Below are 16,827 nucleotides of genomic sequence, written 5' to 3'. Positions count from 1 at the left end.
CCACCCTAGAGAAGGAGTATTTCTGAGCACATGCAGAGCTCAGTTTTCTAGTCACGGAGTGAGCAACAGCCTTTCCCTCTGCGTGTCAAAGTTTCAGTTATTGAGGAACAGAAACTGGAAATAACACAATAAAATCATAAGAGACATAGGCAGAGGGCCTTCTTGGTAGTGGCACCTGCCCTGTGGAATGCCCTCCCACCAGATGCCAATGAAATGATACAACTATCGGACTTTTAGAAGACATCTGAAGGCAGCCCTGTTTAGGGAAGTTTTTAATGTTTGATGTTTTATTGTGTTTTTAATACCCTGTTGGAAGCCATTCAGAGTGGGGGGGAGAGTAGACAGGTGATTGGAGGGCAGGGAGAGAAATCTAGTTTCTCAGAAAGAAAAAATGAGAAGCATAGTGTCTGTATATTCCAGGTTCCACAAAAGCTAGATATATATTTACCCTTTGGGAATCTGGAGATTAGGATTCATTGGGGTGGGGGAATTATTCCCCACCCCCAGATACATTTAGACAGAGGGGTTATTCGGGGGCAGAATTTATGTGCTGCATACCGTCGCTTTGTTTCTCAAGAGATCCCAGAGCTTTGGGCAAGGGGGAGGTCAAGACAAAAAAAAAACCTTTTATCAAAATTGCGGAGCACCTTCCTTCCAAGGAAAGATTAGCATGTTTGCGGGGTTTCAGAGCTAAAAGGGCATTTGGAGGTGGGGTTATCCATACCTCCCTTTAACCTTCCCTCAGCACTTTCCTCCCAGCTGAGGTCCCTAGGTATGTGAGCCTGCTTAGGCATTGCAGCTGCAGCTACAGAACCGACTCCTTGGAACGACTCCCTGTGGCTTCTCTCCGCCACCGTTTCCTTTTGGACAGTTGTCCCCATTACAAATAGGGAGGAACAGATGGGGACGTGTCTTGGCCCTTCTGCGGACATTCCTTTCCGCTCTGACTCCCCTTACGTGGTTCCTGTGCTTATCAGCTCCATTGTCAGGCTCAGGCCAAACTCGATCCCTGCTGTGCGGCTGCTGTAGCGAAAATCGTTCTGCTTGGGAGCTGGACAAAACAAAGTCCCCTCATACTTCTCCAAGCATATTGAGGCTCTTCTCCCCAGCCGCTCTGTTGCCAAGCCACCAGTTGTAAGCTATTTGGGTCAGACGTGTGCCATTCGAAGCACCATGCCCATTGCAAGGACAGAGGAAGCTGCCCTATGCTGGGCCAGGCCATTGGTCCATCTAGCTCAGTATTGTATGCACTGACTAGCAGAGGCTCCCCTGGATTTTATGCAGGGTTCTCTCCCAGTCCTGCCTGCAGGGGATTGAACGTGGGACCTTCTGCATGCAAGACAGGTATCCTACCACCGAGGGACAAACGTGAGTGACTGCAGCCCTTCACATTGATTAAGGTTCAAGGAATAACATGTTTCAGGGAATGGCTCAGTTGGTAGAGAATGTGACTCTTAATCTCAGAGTTTGGGGTTTGAGCCCCATGTTGGGCAAAAGATTCCTGCATTGCAGGGGGTTGGACTAGATGACCCTCGGTGTCCCTTCCAACTCTACAATTCTATGATTCTAGAATTCTATGAATTCACAAGACAGGAAAGCCATAACAACTAGATACCGGCACCTCTCTCTCTGTTTGTATGTGTGTCAATCTGTAATGTGTGCTTGGGGATGGGGGACAAAGTTGATTCAGTTCACCTTTAAAGGTGAATGTACCGAATTCACACTTTCTTAAACAATATAAGAATCAAAACACAGCCATCCTACAAAATTCACTCTTCTCTGAATTTTGCAATGCAGTTCTTCAGCCAAACAGTATGTACAAAAAAGGCATATATTAGGGGGAAATGTGCATTGAAATGCATATTTTAGTGAAAACGCCATTCAAAAATGCATTTTATTATGGGAACTAGCCAAGAAGGGGGTAGTTAGAGATGTTGCTTAGCAACCAGGCATGATCTTCACTGAGGTAGCACATGCTTTGATTGGCTGTGCAGTTCTGAGAGAGTTTTTCCTTCTTATGTTTGGTTAAAAGTTTTCCTGTTATGTAGAAGGCCTGAGCTAAGAAGGACAAGGCATCTCTGTAGCATCTCAGTGTATAATTCTGTTCAAATTATACACTGTTTTTGTTAAGTTAGCTGAATAAAGTGTTATCAGGACTATTCTTTCTGGGTTCCCATCTGTGTTATTTAAGTGGCTAACATTCCATCTAATTCTGATTGGCAGCATCTCCCTGGGGTTTAAGGCAGGGGTCTTTCCCCCATCCTACTCTAAAATGTTCAGCCTTGCAGCTTCTGAAGCACTGGAGCCCAATGGAAGCAATGGAAACACTGTTGGGTTGCAGTAGTGATACTCTGGATCCTTTTGAGAGCTTCAAATGGTGGAGTTCATTTTAAGGGCAGTTATGTTCCCAGGCATATTGGTCTCATCAAACACAACCCCACAAATAATAACTTTTTTAAACTACAAAGCTTGTTGTGCTTCTATCCTTTCAATGTGGCACTTTAAATTCCTCTTGCCTACAAATTGCTCATTGGCAAAGGACACACCTATATCCATTTAACAAGACGGAACTTAATTTTGTTAATGCTTCAGTGGTAAAGAATTGTCGCATCTTTCCCACGCCCAAAGTAGCGCTCATAGGAACAAAAGAAGAGCCTGCTGGGTCAGGCCAACGGCCCATCTAGTCCAGCATCCTGTCCCCACAAGTTTGTATGACAGGTGGCTGTCCCCATCTTGATCCTGGAGACTTGTCAGGCAAGGATGTGGAGAATGCAGGCTTAATCTTCCATCAACTCTCGCCAGCAAAGCCAACTCCCATCTTTCCTCACCATTGGTCATGCTAGTTTGGATGGACAGGAATTGACGTTTGATGGGTGGGCAGGACCACCCACCTGTCAGCCACATGCTGTCTCAATGACATCATCTGGTGACCTGTTTCACCCTCCCCCACAATTTGAAATCACATCATTCGGGCAGAATGCACAGCACTTTGCAAGCGGTGGCCATCACCCGACAGAGCAGCAATATCTGCAACCCCACTTTTGGCCTAGCTGCACTTTTGCCTGCAGGGAAGTCGGTACTGTGCAGGCACATTGGCAGAGCCAATCCAGTGCGAGGCACCATCCTTCATCACCCACCACTCCTTTAAAGCAGACTTGGAGCAGAGAACCAGCTGGCTGGCCATGCTTGGAAAGCCCAGTTCAAAGCACGGACAATCATCTTAATCTAGGATTTAGAGTTGTTATCTGTGTTTATAAGCACTCTCTCTTTTCCCCCTTTAGGTGTCTTTCTGCCTACCTGAACAGTGCTGTCGTATGCACAGCAAATAAAATACTACACCGTTAGCATGTGCATGCTATAGGCAGCGAGTGTGTGGGAGAGAGATCACATCCCTTCCATTTGTGCAAAGAGTTACCTCTTGACATTCTCTAATCAATAGGATGCCTCTGGCACAGTAAGCTCCTGTTTGAGGCTTTATTTGTGTGTGGTTCGCCACCCCCCTCACTTGAAGGAGGAAGCCAAGCTAACTTTAAATGAAACAATAAACAAATCCAGGCAAAAGGTGAGTTCCTCCCTGGGGGACAGTTTGCTCTTAGGTTGAAGAGGGCACCTTCTCCCAAACTGTGGCAAAGGCAACTGGTCCTATGGCATTCTTTCCTGTGGGTGCTTAAACAAAGCCAGCAGGAGCCTCCCTTGCATCACACAGAGAAGTCATCACGGGAGATGTTGCTTCTTTGGCAATTGACTTGATGATGTTAAAGTTGATGATTAAAGTTTCCGTGCCTATGGAGGGATTCTGTACGGAATGGTTACGAAAACCTCCAATGTGCCTTCCTGCATCAGATAAAGATCTATCTAGTGCTTTCTTTCCATTTTAGATTGTAAGGTCTTCAGGGAAGGGGCCTGTCATACTGCACCATGTCATGTAAATTGATGGAAAATCTATTTTTGTAGTTGCATGCATTTCTTTAAAAAAAAAATCCATGGGAGAAAAAGGGAGAAGGCTGTACCTTATCTATCACAAAAGCAGGCAGCGGGGAATTCCCTGAAGCTCATGAAAGCGTCACCTCCCGCCAGCAATGGTTGTTCCCAGCATCTGGTCCTTAGGGGTTGATTGTCTCTAATCAGGGAGGTTTGCTTTGGGTACCATGGCGAGTAACTACTGATAGATGGTTCCTCTGCCAACTGGCCAGACACTTCATTCAAAAGCTGTCAAAGCAAAATCACTGCATCTTGTGGCTGGGAGTTCTACAAGCGAATGGAGTGTTATATGGGAAGGAATTTTTATATTTGAACTGGCCACAAATTAAATCCACTGGTTGACATGTCACTCACTCCAACCTTACCCTGAGTTCTTTTATCATGAAAATAAAACAAAAACCCCCCCAATTTATACCTCACTAAATGGGAAAGGCAATAGCTTGAATCTGAAAAAGGGGATCCTCCCTCCAATGGATCTGAAACTTCCCCTCGATCCCACCTGGCTCTGCATCCATTCCTCTTGTGCCCATAGCACAGTGGTGCAGAGCACACAGAACAGCCCAAGTTCAATCCCCAGAATCTCCAGATAAAGGATCACATAGCAGCTGATGAGGAAAATGCCTTCCTTAAGCCCTGGGGAGCCAGTACAAACGGTCTGATTTATTTATTGGTGATGAGGAGCATAAAATCAACAAATAATTCATGGAAGAAATATGAAATATATCACAGAGCCAATTGATTCACCCCCCTATGAGGCAGTTTCATAGTAGATCCCTGCATATGCTTTTGAGTACCGTCCTTGAAGGGAGGGGGGGTCTAATAAATACATTACCAAACAGGTGGGAATATATCTGAATGTTGCCATAGCTCAGAGATCTGCTGTTATGGTGGTAAGCTCCTAACCTTTCACCTTTGTTCTTTGGAGGCTGTGATCATCTGTGTGTGTGTGTGTGTTTGTGTGCGCACGTGCATGTGTATTCTTGTACAGTTATTTTCATGGTTGGCTGACAGTAATATATGTTCGTTTGTTTATTTGATTGATTAATTCATCAACATAGCTGCATCAACCCTCAGGGGGGCAGTCTAGCTGAACAAATTAAAGTTTTTTGGAGATGCCTAGATGCCAACGATGTTGGTACTTGCCTGGTGTTCATTGGGAGCACATTCCAAAGGGCAGGTGCCACCACACTAAAAGCCCTGATCTTAGTGGACATGAGACAAATCCTGGCAACATCCAACACAACTAAGATTGTCCCTCCTAAGGAGTGAAGTGACTGGGCAGGAATATACAAGACAAGGCATTCTGGGAGGTACCCTGGTCCCAAGTTGTTCATGCCTTTATAATGCCGTATATAAGCAGCCAGTGAAACATGCCATATTTCAGTGCAGGTGTTATGCTGCACTGTCAAATAGGGTCCCCCACTCAAGCAGCCCTGCTGCTGCATTAAGGCAGCTTCTTCTGTCCTCATTTGACGTCTTAACCCTTCAGGCTATGACAGCAGATGTCATGTGATGTTAGGCAAGGGAAATGTGGGCATGGTTCATCCAAAACAGCCTAGTGGGCTTAATTGCATCCCTGGACCAGTGGTATCTCGCCACAGCTTTAAAATATTGACTAGTTTCTCTACATTGTACGGTTTCCTCTAAATGAAGGTGGCCAAATAAATAAATTATGGTTGGCATGGACATTTGTGGGCATGCAGCAGGACCAACAACCTTCCTTCTCTGTTGGTCTCCTGTTGACTCATCCATTTTCTCCTGCCTTGTCAGATCAACCCTAACTCTTTTCCTGTCCTTGCTTTGGTCTTAATGAAGACTCCCCCATTTCTTCCCTCTTGGTCTGACTGTGATAAAGGGGACCAAAATGGGCAAGCAAAATGTTCAGCGTGGGTGTGGTTGCAACACCTTCCTTAAGGCTAAAAACAGATGGTGGGAGCTTCTGGAAATGATTGATGGAATCATATTCAGAGCCTTCCAGGATTAGCCAAGGAAACTGATAAGCAAACACTGGATTGAAGACAGGGAAAATAAAGTAGGGGTGGGGAGGGAGTTTGGATCCAGCCACTGAGCCAGATACGGTACTTATCTCTCCATTCCTCTGTCAGTCAAGTACTACATCAGATTCTTCAAAATGTAGACAGCCTGCCCATAGCTCAGTGGTAGAGCATCTGCTTTGCATGTAGAAGGTCTCAGGTTTAATCCCCAGCATCTCTAGGTAGGACTGGGAGAGAATGCCTGCCTGAAACTCTGGAGAGCTGCTGCCAGTCAGTGAAGACAATATTGAACTAGATGGGCCAGTGATCTGAATCAGTATAAGGCAGCTTCCTACGCTCCTGTTTGTTTTGCAGAGAAGGGCCCTTGACTTCTGCCCCAAAGACCTACCCGGACGACACCGGAATTGCATTTTGGGCCCCTCCTGCTGTGTGGGGCACTTGACTTCTGCCCCAAGAATCCCATTCTGATGGTGCAATGTGGGTATATATATCTCCTTTAGGGGCAAGATGAATCCATTGCCCACTCTTGAGAGTTAACGTCGCCTGGGGGGAAGGAGCTGAGCCTTGAAGAATGACAGTTCTAGCAAAATCCGAGGAAGCACATTTGAAGAAGGCATTCCTGACAGGCCCAAAGAAATGGGGACAGCAGTTTACCAGGGGGCAGGAATGGGAAAGGAGAGCCTGTCCGTGATAAACAGGGACAGTTGGAAAACGTATGTGTCAGAGTAAGTGAATGCAAAGCGATCAGCCCTTGAGTCCCAACTCAGCACTTCTTTCTTTGAAAAACGCCTGCTTGTTAACATGAAGCGAACAAAATAAGGTCAAGCCTGTGCTTGGTACGGGATGGTGAGAGGGCAGAGGAAACCTTGCTCACTCATTAACTATACTTAAAAGAAACAAAACAAAAACTCAATAGGGGAGAATACGGGGCGGACTTTAAACTGACAGTGCCTTGTGGACGTGACAGGGCTATGGATTATTATCTTCTCTCTCTCTCTTTTAACGCGCTTTGTTAGTTCAAGGGGCTCACCTTCCTGATTCAGTGCTTTTTGTTGTGGATAGAGAATCCTGCTGGCTGCAATCTCTTTCATCACTGGGAGGTGGAGCTTGGGGCATGCATTTCTGAGCATGGACAGAGTGCCCAGGCAGAAGATGAGGAGAGAGTTTATCAGCACCTCAGTTCCACTTACTTGAATAGGATGTGATTGCCCTACTGGGATAAAATTCCCACTCTGTCACCGTATTTTTGGAGTGAACTGGAGCCAGTGTGGATCAATTGAAGTAAGGCCTACTTGCGAATACATTGAATAGTAATAATAATAATAATAATAATAATAATAATATCCCAAAGAAGTGGCATAGTTTTTGTCCCCTCCGTTTTATCCTCATAACAACTCTGCAAGAAAGGTCAAGCAGAGTGATCAAGATTAAACTGCAAACAAACCAACCCAAACAAAATCCTGTATATTTTGAGGAAATATGTTAAGATTATTTTATGTGGTGCAAGAGGGAGGAGGCGGAGAGAGAGAGTGTAATATTTATTTATTGGATTGATTGATTGATTGATTGATTGATTTTTTAAGCTGCCCTTCCTCCTCATGGGGAGGCGTTTAGAAGTCAGGGTCCTCCAGTGCATCTTGACTGGCAAGAGATTCAGGACAGACAAAAGGGAAGTCCTTCTGATGTCCTTATGGATAGGAGATATGATTTCCAGCAGGGGTGGGTAACCCTGTGTCCCTCCTGATGTGTGGCCAATGGCTAGGGATGATGGGAGATGTAGTCTGACAACATCCTTAATGGCTTCCCTTACCCCTGACATGCACAATCCTCATGACAACCCTGTGAGGTAGGTTCGTCTGAGAATCAGCGAGTCAGTAAGAAGTGACCCTGATTGGGAGAGACATTGCCCAGTGAACTTCATGGATGAGGGTCTCTTTAGACCTAATCTGAGCCTCTAATCTGTGTCCCCTCCCACAGATATTGTTGGACTCTGGCTCCCTTTAGTCTTGACCACTGGGGTGGCGCTGTGGTCTAAACCACTGAGCCTCTTGGGCTTGCCGATCAGAAGGTTGGCGGTTCAAAACTCCGCAACGGAGTGAGCTGCTGTTGCTCTGTCCCAGCTCCTGCCAACCTAGCAGTTTGAAAGCATGCCAGTGTAAGTAGATAAGTAGGTACTGCTGTGGCAGGAAGGTAAACAGCATTTCCGTGCACCCTGGTTTCCGTCACGGTCTCCCGTTGTGCCAGAAGCGGCTTAGTCATGCTGGCCACATGACCCGGAAAGCTGTCTGTGGACAAACGGCGGCTCCCTCAGCTTGAAAGCGAAATGAGCACTGCAACCCCATAGTCGCCTTGGACTGGACTTAACTGTCCTGCTCACTGGGACTGATGAGAGTTGGAGTCTGACAGCTTCTGGGATGTTGACCTTCTGTGCTGCATGCAATTAAAATTAGACTTCCTGTCTTTACATCACACCTTCCGTTTGCCTCATGATTTGGAATTGTCCCCCTATAGAGCTCATGCAAGCCTTTGGCTTTCCTCAAACAAGCTGATACTGTGCATGGCACATGTCCGTCTTACCAAATATCTCAGATCCTTTTTACCTGGAGGTGCGGAAAATATAACCTGGTCATATCTGCATCACCATATATTTAAAGCATATGAATTTTCCCCAAAGAATGCTGGTAACTGTAGTTTACCACCCACATACCTGCAATTCCCAGCACCCTTCACAAACTACGATTCCCAGGATTCCTTGGGGGAAGCTATGGGCTTTAAAATTTTGCATGTATCCAACCCATGCCAAACCGCAATCTCCCTACTGTGGGTTGTGCGTTCTGGAGGTGAGAACAGAATCTCTGTTCTCTCAGCTCACCCCAGGCTGTCAGTGGCTTTCTACAACCTTTTTTAATGATAGCTAGTTAATGTTTGCTTATATCTCTGATGGCTGAATGACAAGGTTCATCCATCAAGGGTTTATTTTATTTTATTTTTTTATGGCCTTTGCCAAAGTTGGAAGCATTAAAAAACAAAGGGGGAAATGTCACTGTTCTCTTCTTTCCTGCACACCCCCATTCCCTTGCTTTGATGTAGAGGCTTTATAGAGTTTTAGAGAAGTTTGTGGTGCACTCAGCCCAAGCTATTTCCTGATGTGAAAGTGGGAACCTTAGCTTTTGTTATAAATGTTGCTCGTTCTTAAGATCAATTGAAAAGCAACACTTGCATGGACAGAGGAAAAAGATGAATTTGTATGATGTAGACATTGCAGGATGCTGGAATAGTTGGGCCATTGGCCTGATCCAGAAGGCTCATCTTAAGTTCTTATCTGGATGTTTGGGGGCAATATAGATATTTCTGAAGTTTGGGGATATTTTTGAGGACTGGCAGGTTGCTGCTTCTGAATGCATCTACCTCTGTACCAGGGAGGCTAATGTGACTGCTGTGCTTGATTTATATCTGTGCTTTTCATGCTGTCTTACTTGATAGTTATCCTGATATGCTTTTACTTTTTGAGATGTGATTGATTTTCTTTTTTTAAGTGAGTGACTATTATTATTATCATCATCATCATACTTGAGATTTTGAGTACTGTTTTGGGGCGATATGTTTATTTTAAAAAGCAGCGTGTGCATGATTAAAATCAATAAATAAATTTAGCACTGTTGCTTTCCCACAGACAAGAGCATTTTGCACGGGAAATTTGCAGCTGTTGATGCAAGGCAAAGGTGAAATTTGAACCCATGCCCCTCTGATTCTGTGCCCCCCCCCAAGCTATTTTCTGGATCACACCAGCATTCCATGTCTTCCTGCAGCTTTTGTTTAATATTTCTTGGGAGCCTTTTTTTTTGTATCTCTGCCAAGCTAATATTGACAACAAGATAGGATATTTACGCTGGAGCTATTTTTCCGAAGCCAAAAAACCCATCCCCAAACATGTTTGCATTTTTCTGAACAATACTGTTATTTCAAGATAAGAAATCAAAACAAACAACACCCCCCCCCAAGCATACACACAAGTAAACGTGCATAAGATTGTGGTATGAAGCTCGGTTTCTCTGATTTCTACACATTTACCTGGGAGTAAGTACCGTTGAATTCAGTGGGGCTTACTTCTGAGTAGACATGCACAGGATCGCACTGTGACATAGTTCAGACATGGCCATTTTGTCAAGTCTTCTGTGCAATAAGACAAATTTTAACTTAGGTTCTGAAAAGTTTGCCAGCTGCTTCACCAGTAAGTGAAATTTAGAGGCCGGGGGCGTTTTGAGGTTGCATGAGACGGGGTAGGGAAGTCCTCGCTTTGGGTGGCATTCAATCCATTGATTTCAATTAATCTACTCTGAGTAGTGTTGGATATCACGCTTTAGCATTAAAACTCCCTGAGCATTTTCTATATAGTATTGTTATGCTGTACGAACACATGAGCTCTGTCACTGCCTCCCAATTACAGTTACAGCCTCAGTTTTGTTTTTGAAGATTTGGCATCAATCACTATGTTTCTGCAAAATAATTGAATACAAAAGTAAGTGCTTTCTTTTTTTTCCTTCAAAATTCAGTCATACACAAATTTGTAGACCCACTGAAATGAACAGAGCTGAGTTAGTTGCTCATTAATTTCAGAGGATCTTCTGTGAGTATGACTAATGCTAAGATACAACCCAGTAAAACTTTATAAGGAAAACAGGAGAGAAAGGGGAGATGGGAGTGAAAACGAAATTGCCTCTGGAGGCAAACCACCAAATCAAGCGACCCTATACACATTATAGCCCAATTCTCCTAAAAACACATGACATATTCTATTTTCTTCTCCCGCTATGTTATAAAAAAGTTGCTCCATATTGCAGTTATCTTATTATCTTCTTGTCTTTTTTCTCGGGTTATTTGAATATTTGTTCATTTTATTTTAGCTACTTTATCCCACTTTTAATTTCCAATCTGATATTAAGAGATTGTTGTTGTTTTTTAACCCTAGTTATAGCTGATGATTCATTAAGGAAATGAATAGGATACAATTTGATTGTGAAAAAGTTAGCACCCACAAGGGAGGCCTGCAGACGTGATAAAATGCACACCCGCATTCTTGAACATCAAGCAGCTCTGTGAGAGAATAGAAAAGCTGACTAGATTCTTAGGAACACAGGAAGCTAGCTGACTCTACACCAACTCAGGGCTTTTCTGAGAAACCTGGTTTACTGAGCATTTATCCTGATTTCCTTGCACAAAGATCACATGTTAGAACACATCTAGTCACTATCAACCATTCTTTCGAATTCATTTACAACGACATGCATTTATCCTGAATTCACCCTGATTTGCTTGCAGGGTATGTATACACTTTTTCCCATAAATAATTCGCTTTTCAAACCATATAATAAGAAAGTCACTAATAAGAGAGTGGGGAAAACATAAAGACTTGTTAGAATGGAAAACACCATGGTGGCTGTCACCTACTGAAGCATTTTCACTTAAGTCGACCAAAAAGTAAGTTGGTTGACATACAGAGAGTTATTAACAGAGGATGAAGATAAACTCAAAGGAATAGGATGAGTTGAAAGATTACTTACAAAGTTGGTTACACCATAGGCAACTAAACAAGATTTTTAAGCAAGATAATAAAAAGGGGGTTGGTTATATAGTCTCCAGATTTAAAAAAGAAATAGTGGAAGAGAATTTTAAGTTGCTTAAAAAAGCATATAGCATTTTATTAGAATGGGAAACTAAAGATGAAGAAGTTAAATCAGTTATGATTAAATGGGCCCAAGGATGTGGGACACAACATTCAATTTGAAAGTTGGGGAAAACTGTGGAAAGTTGATATAAAATTTACAGATTGCATATTATTAAGAGAAAATTACATGAAAATGATGTATAGATGGTATATTACACCAGTGAAAATAGCTAAGATGTTTAGGAAAGAAAATAATAGATTCCCCTCAAATTTATGATTATTTGTTTGAATCCCTTCCAGTGACAGTCTGGAGAGGCACCATCAGACTTTGTCTGTCTTGCCCAGAATCATCTGCTCTGGCTTGGCAGCATCCCTCTCAGGGGTCCTGGACAGGGGAATCAGTCCCATCACCTGCTTCCTTTTTAATGGGATATGTCAGGGATTGAACCCGGGAACATCTGCATGTAAAGCAGGTCATCTGCAGCAGAAAAGGCTCACCAATGCAGACTTTTAATCTTTTATAAACTGAAGACATCAGTTTGCCATTTGTGGGGTTGGGGGGAAAGGAATCAAAAGCATAAATAAAGCCTTTCTCTTCTTGATCTGATAGAACACATATTTTCACAAATTCAATGACAGGAAACATAAATCAACTACACGTATGGACATGTATCAGACGGGCGAGTGAAATGAAGTCGAGCCACACTCTTCCGATTGCATCTTTGCAAAATAATATCCCTGGAGCCCCGTTGTTTAAAAACAAATCAACCCTATTAGAAACTGATTCACATCCTTAGGAGAATTAAGAGCATGTAGAGATGATAGACAGACAGATAAACATATAGCATAGTAGATTAAAAATAAAACATAGCCAGCAGCCAATGATACTGTCAGATTGCTGGGGTCTTCCAAAAATCAGATTAGTAAGCTGAAAAAGAAGCTGTACTTAGCATCCTTGAAGAAAATGGATAAAGGACTCACCCTCTGAAGCGGCTGCAGCAAAATACAGGGAGAGCAGAACTAGGAAATTCAGGAATCCCATGATCTCTCTTCCAGATGGGCTGGAAAGATGTACCAGCGTAGATCCCTGTATACATGATCCCAGACCTGTCCTGGGGTTTTTATACAGGAGGAGGGCAGGCAGCCCTGATCACCTTTCCTGGACATAAGCAGGAGGATGGAGGAGACACCTCCCCTTTTAAATTCCTCCAGCTATAAACTGTAATAACGATCCCGTCTCCTTTGAAACTTCTTCATTTCCTCCACACCCCTTCAGCGGCTGCTGTCAAGGGAGCAAGATTCTCCTCTGGCCCTGAAGAGCTGCCTGTGAAATGAACTTAGCCAGATGACTAGTAACTTATTAGTTAAGTCAAACTTTTCTTTTACCCCTCACCCCACTTTCCTATTTCTCATTATTGCGCCTTGGCTCAGGGATATTGGCAGATAAGGCAGATAATTCAATGTTTCTTTTATGGCTGTGATATTGCTTCTCTTCCTCCCTCCCCACCCCATCCAGTGAAACATTGTGGATCATAATCAACTGAACTAGCATGAGAAATATGATATTGATGCAGGAATAATAACAAATACATCCTCTCTGGTGCTGATGGATTCTTGTGCATATAATGCTCAGCAAGGCAGCTGTGTTGGTTTGAGAGAATTCAAATATCTAAGTGAGTTTGTTTGGGCTATCCACTTTCTGTGGCAGCACAGTACACTGGTTAGAGCCAGGGTGTCAAGTGCCATATTCAAATGGGAGTAATTTGTCAGGGGCCAGAGCTAAAGATGGCAGGAATGACTCTTTCTTTCATTTTTTTTCTTTCTACCATCCCCCCCCCCCGAGCATGGATATTGTTATTTTAAACAAAAACAACAATAATAAAGAGTTTTCCAGGCTTTATCATGCCTGTGTACCAGGACAGGACTTCTAGTGCACCACTGTAAATAAGTTAGTACAATCAATATCCAGTTCTCTGAGTCCAGGGCACTGATTCACAGAAAAACTTCCGCATTGCATCTCTGCATGAGTTACTGTTCTAGTTTTGCAGCCTTCTTCTCATCCTCCGCCGACTCTTAGCCATTCTGCTGCATCTTTACTTTGGCTATACTTGGTCCATTTGATCCTTCCTAATGCATGGAGACACAGCAGAACCTCTTCATAGGAGCCTGCCTGTTGTGTCTCTCCATGGTGTGCTGCCTTAGGCTCTTCTCTGTTTCTGCTGAGAGCAGCCTGGCAGTTGTCCTATATCTTTGCAGTTGGTATGACTGGACAATCCAGCCACATCTAAGGCATGCAGGCAGCAGTATTATTCTCCTCACCCACTCAGAGGAGTCTGCCCATTGTGTCTCTGTGTGAGCCACTTGCTCTGCTCAGAAACTGCCAAATCTCTGTGCAGTGCCCCAATGTGGTGAACCTTTGAGCTGCAGGTGTAGGCCTTCTCAGTGAAAGTCCCTCAGGCCCTGGACTGACTCCAGCTCACCCCGGCTAGCTATTGAGTCCCTCTTGGACAGGAAGGAACATAAAAGGGGCTTCCTGTCCTAGCTCAGCCTTGCTGAAGCAAGGTCTTTCTTAGCCCTGGTGTGTCCCTTCGTATTTTGTCATTCTTTGGGTCACAGGCTTGCTCCTTGATCATACCACCTGCTTTGCCCTGTGGTTCTCTGATCCAACACTTCATCCTGACTCCTCACTGACTTCTGCCATGGCCCTCGGCTCACCTTGGACTGCTGCCCATGCTCCAATCAGGAGGTGTGCTCAGAAAAGCAATTTGTCTAGAAATGTGTGGCAGTGGTAGCTTATGCCCATTAGGACCAGTGGAAGAGAGAGCCGGGAGTTAGGCGGAGCCAGAGCCCATGAGAGCCAGTCAACTCTTTCTAGTTTTGTCACCATCTTCCTTCCTGCTGAGTTCTGCATAGGCAATATGGAGACTGAACAGGAGGAAGTTGACAGAAAGTGCAATGTACCATTTGCCCTAATGGACCAGATAATAATATTTTTCAGTCACTTTTCTCACAGTGAGACCCAAAGTGACTTACATTAAAAACGATTAAGAACAAAAAACTCAAAACTAAAAAGACCCTTATAGAGATAAAAGGCAGGAGTCCCTCCCCACTAAAAGAGACCACCTTTCAAATCAAGGGCTGAAAGCCTGGAGAAGGAGAAAAATATTTGGCTGCAGGCTAAAACTGGATAAAGATAGCACCAGACATGCCTCCCTGGGAAGAGTATTTAAAAATGCAAACCAGCAACCTTCATGTTAATGGCCGGTATTTTGCAGGAGCGATTTGAACACATATCAGAAATTTAGCTTTGTGCAATTAAAGTGGGTTAAAGGGGTCTGTGAGCTGTGGCTCAACAAATCCACTTCAATAAATAAATAAAATCAGACTGTTTGCAGATTCCTGCATTGCAGGGGGTTGGACAAGATGACCCTCGTGGTCCCTTCAAACTCTAGGATTCTCTGATTCTGTTAGGAAAGTGACAGCGGAATGTACCGAAAAGTGCGGGATGAATGAATGGTTAATGGGAAAATGTATAAACTCCACACCAGCAAAATGGGATCAGGTGCTCGTTGTCAGATAACCCTCCCGCAAACAAATCAGAACTCATGCTCCAATCCAGACTGGATGTCGCCTGACTGCACCAGCTTAATGCAAGCAGATCAGGATGAATCCTCAATAAGCAGCCCATCTGGAGGAGCCCCAACACATCTATTTGGTTCTGATTCAGGGTTGCAACACACTCTTCCTCTATCAGACATCTGAGAAGCAATGCATGTGATCCAATGTTATATTTCTAACAGGAGCCATCCTGAGGCCCCTGAGAATCGCTCACACAAAGATAGAGAGATGCAAGGTTGATGGCTCTCTTTTGTGTTTTGTTTCTGGTTATCCAGTACTCAGGACAAAAAGCACATCAGATAAGCTTTGGGATCCTGGCACTCATCGAACATGCTCTGATCCCTTTAATCATCAGCTCCCCACCCTTCAGCTGATGCAATTTGCACTGAAAAAGTAAACAACCTGCATATTAACCTAGGTTGGCTCTGAGGTCACATCCATACCATCCATTTAAATAGGGCTGCCATACGTCCAGGTTTTCCCAGAATTCTTTGGGGAAAGCCATTAAGAGTGACTAACCAATGGGGCTGTCTGCCTTCTTATTCTTGATGTTGCAAAGATGTTCTTTTCTCTTCTTAGCATCTGAGCTGTTATCCCTGTGTAAAACTTCTTAACATGGCCATTGGATAATGTACACCACATTGCCAGCATTGCATGTGGGGAATGATATTAAATGGTATCCATTCATTACTTTGGGGGTCCCCGAAGCCTGTCAGATTGCATGTATAATCTTCAATTATCTAAAGGGCTTTCACACGGATAAAGCATGTTTTCTCCTGCTCTGGAGGCTAGGACCCGAACCAATGGGTCCAGGTTATAAGAAAGGAGATTCCAATTAAACATCAGGAAGAACTTTCTGAAAATAGGGACGTCCCATTCCATAATGATAATTTTACCATTTATACGCCACACATCTTACAGGGTTGCCCCAGCCACTCTGGGCAACTTCCAACATAATAAAACATTAAACATTAAAAAAAAACACCCTTCTCTCTACAGGATTGCCTACAGACGGCTCAGAGATTGGATAACTCCATACCCTCCAACATTTCTCTGATGAAAATAGGGACATCCCTGGAAAATAGGGACACTTGGAGGGTCTGATAGTTGTTTGATGGTGGAACTGACTCCCTTGGGAGGTGGTAGAATCACCTTCCTTGGAGGTTTTTATGCGGTGGGTGGATAGTCATTCCTGCATTGCAGGGGGTTGGACTAGATGACCCTTGGGGTCCTTTCCAATTCTACAATTCTATGATTCTACCATTCAGTAGGCACAAATGGCCACATGGAAGATGATGCTTTCGAGCGGCAACTCCAGGTAAAAAACCTGCTGGCACATGGAACCTGACCCCTTAAACTCGCAGTTAACGAAAAACTCTTTCTCATTTATTTATCTCAAACAAAATCAATGTGTTGTCCCCCCATCCCCCGACATCCTAATAGTCCTTTTTAAATGTACCAGAATTTGTTTATGTTCCTCTGCAAGACATTTATCATGTGACTGAATGCCAAGCTGAAGTTAAAAAAAAGGTAAAGGTACCCCTGCCCGTACGGGCCAGTCTTGACAGA

General features: G+C 43.9%; 1 protein-coding gene across 1 annotated transcript in view; it reads right to left on the bottom strand.

The window, feature by feature from the left end:
* Positions 1 to 13,063, bottom strand: part of CA4 (carbonic anhydrase 4) — a 29,196-nt gene extending 16,133 nt beyond the window's left edge. Inside the window, exon 1 of the mRNA XM_081890640.1 lies at positions 12,622 to 13,063. Coding sequence (XP_081746766.1) covers positions 12,622 to 12,682 — 61 coding nt within the window. The 5' untranslated portion in view covers positions 12,683 to 13,063. The remainder of the gene's footprint in view (positions 1 to 12,621) is intronic.
* Positions 13,064 to 16,827: the final 3,764 nt, after the last annotated feature.

This window comes from Podarcis melisellensis (assembly GCF_964234715.1).
Source record: "Podarcis melisellensis genome assembly, chromosome: 15".
Lineage (NCBI taxonomy): Eukaryota > Metazoa > Chordata > Lepidosauria > Squamata > Lacertidae > Podarcis > Podarcis melisellensis.
The sequence above is the reverse complement of the archived record's forward strand: the minus strand, read 5'-3'. Positions and strand labels throughout refer to the sequence as shown.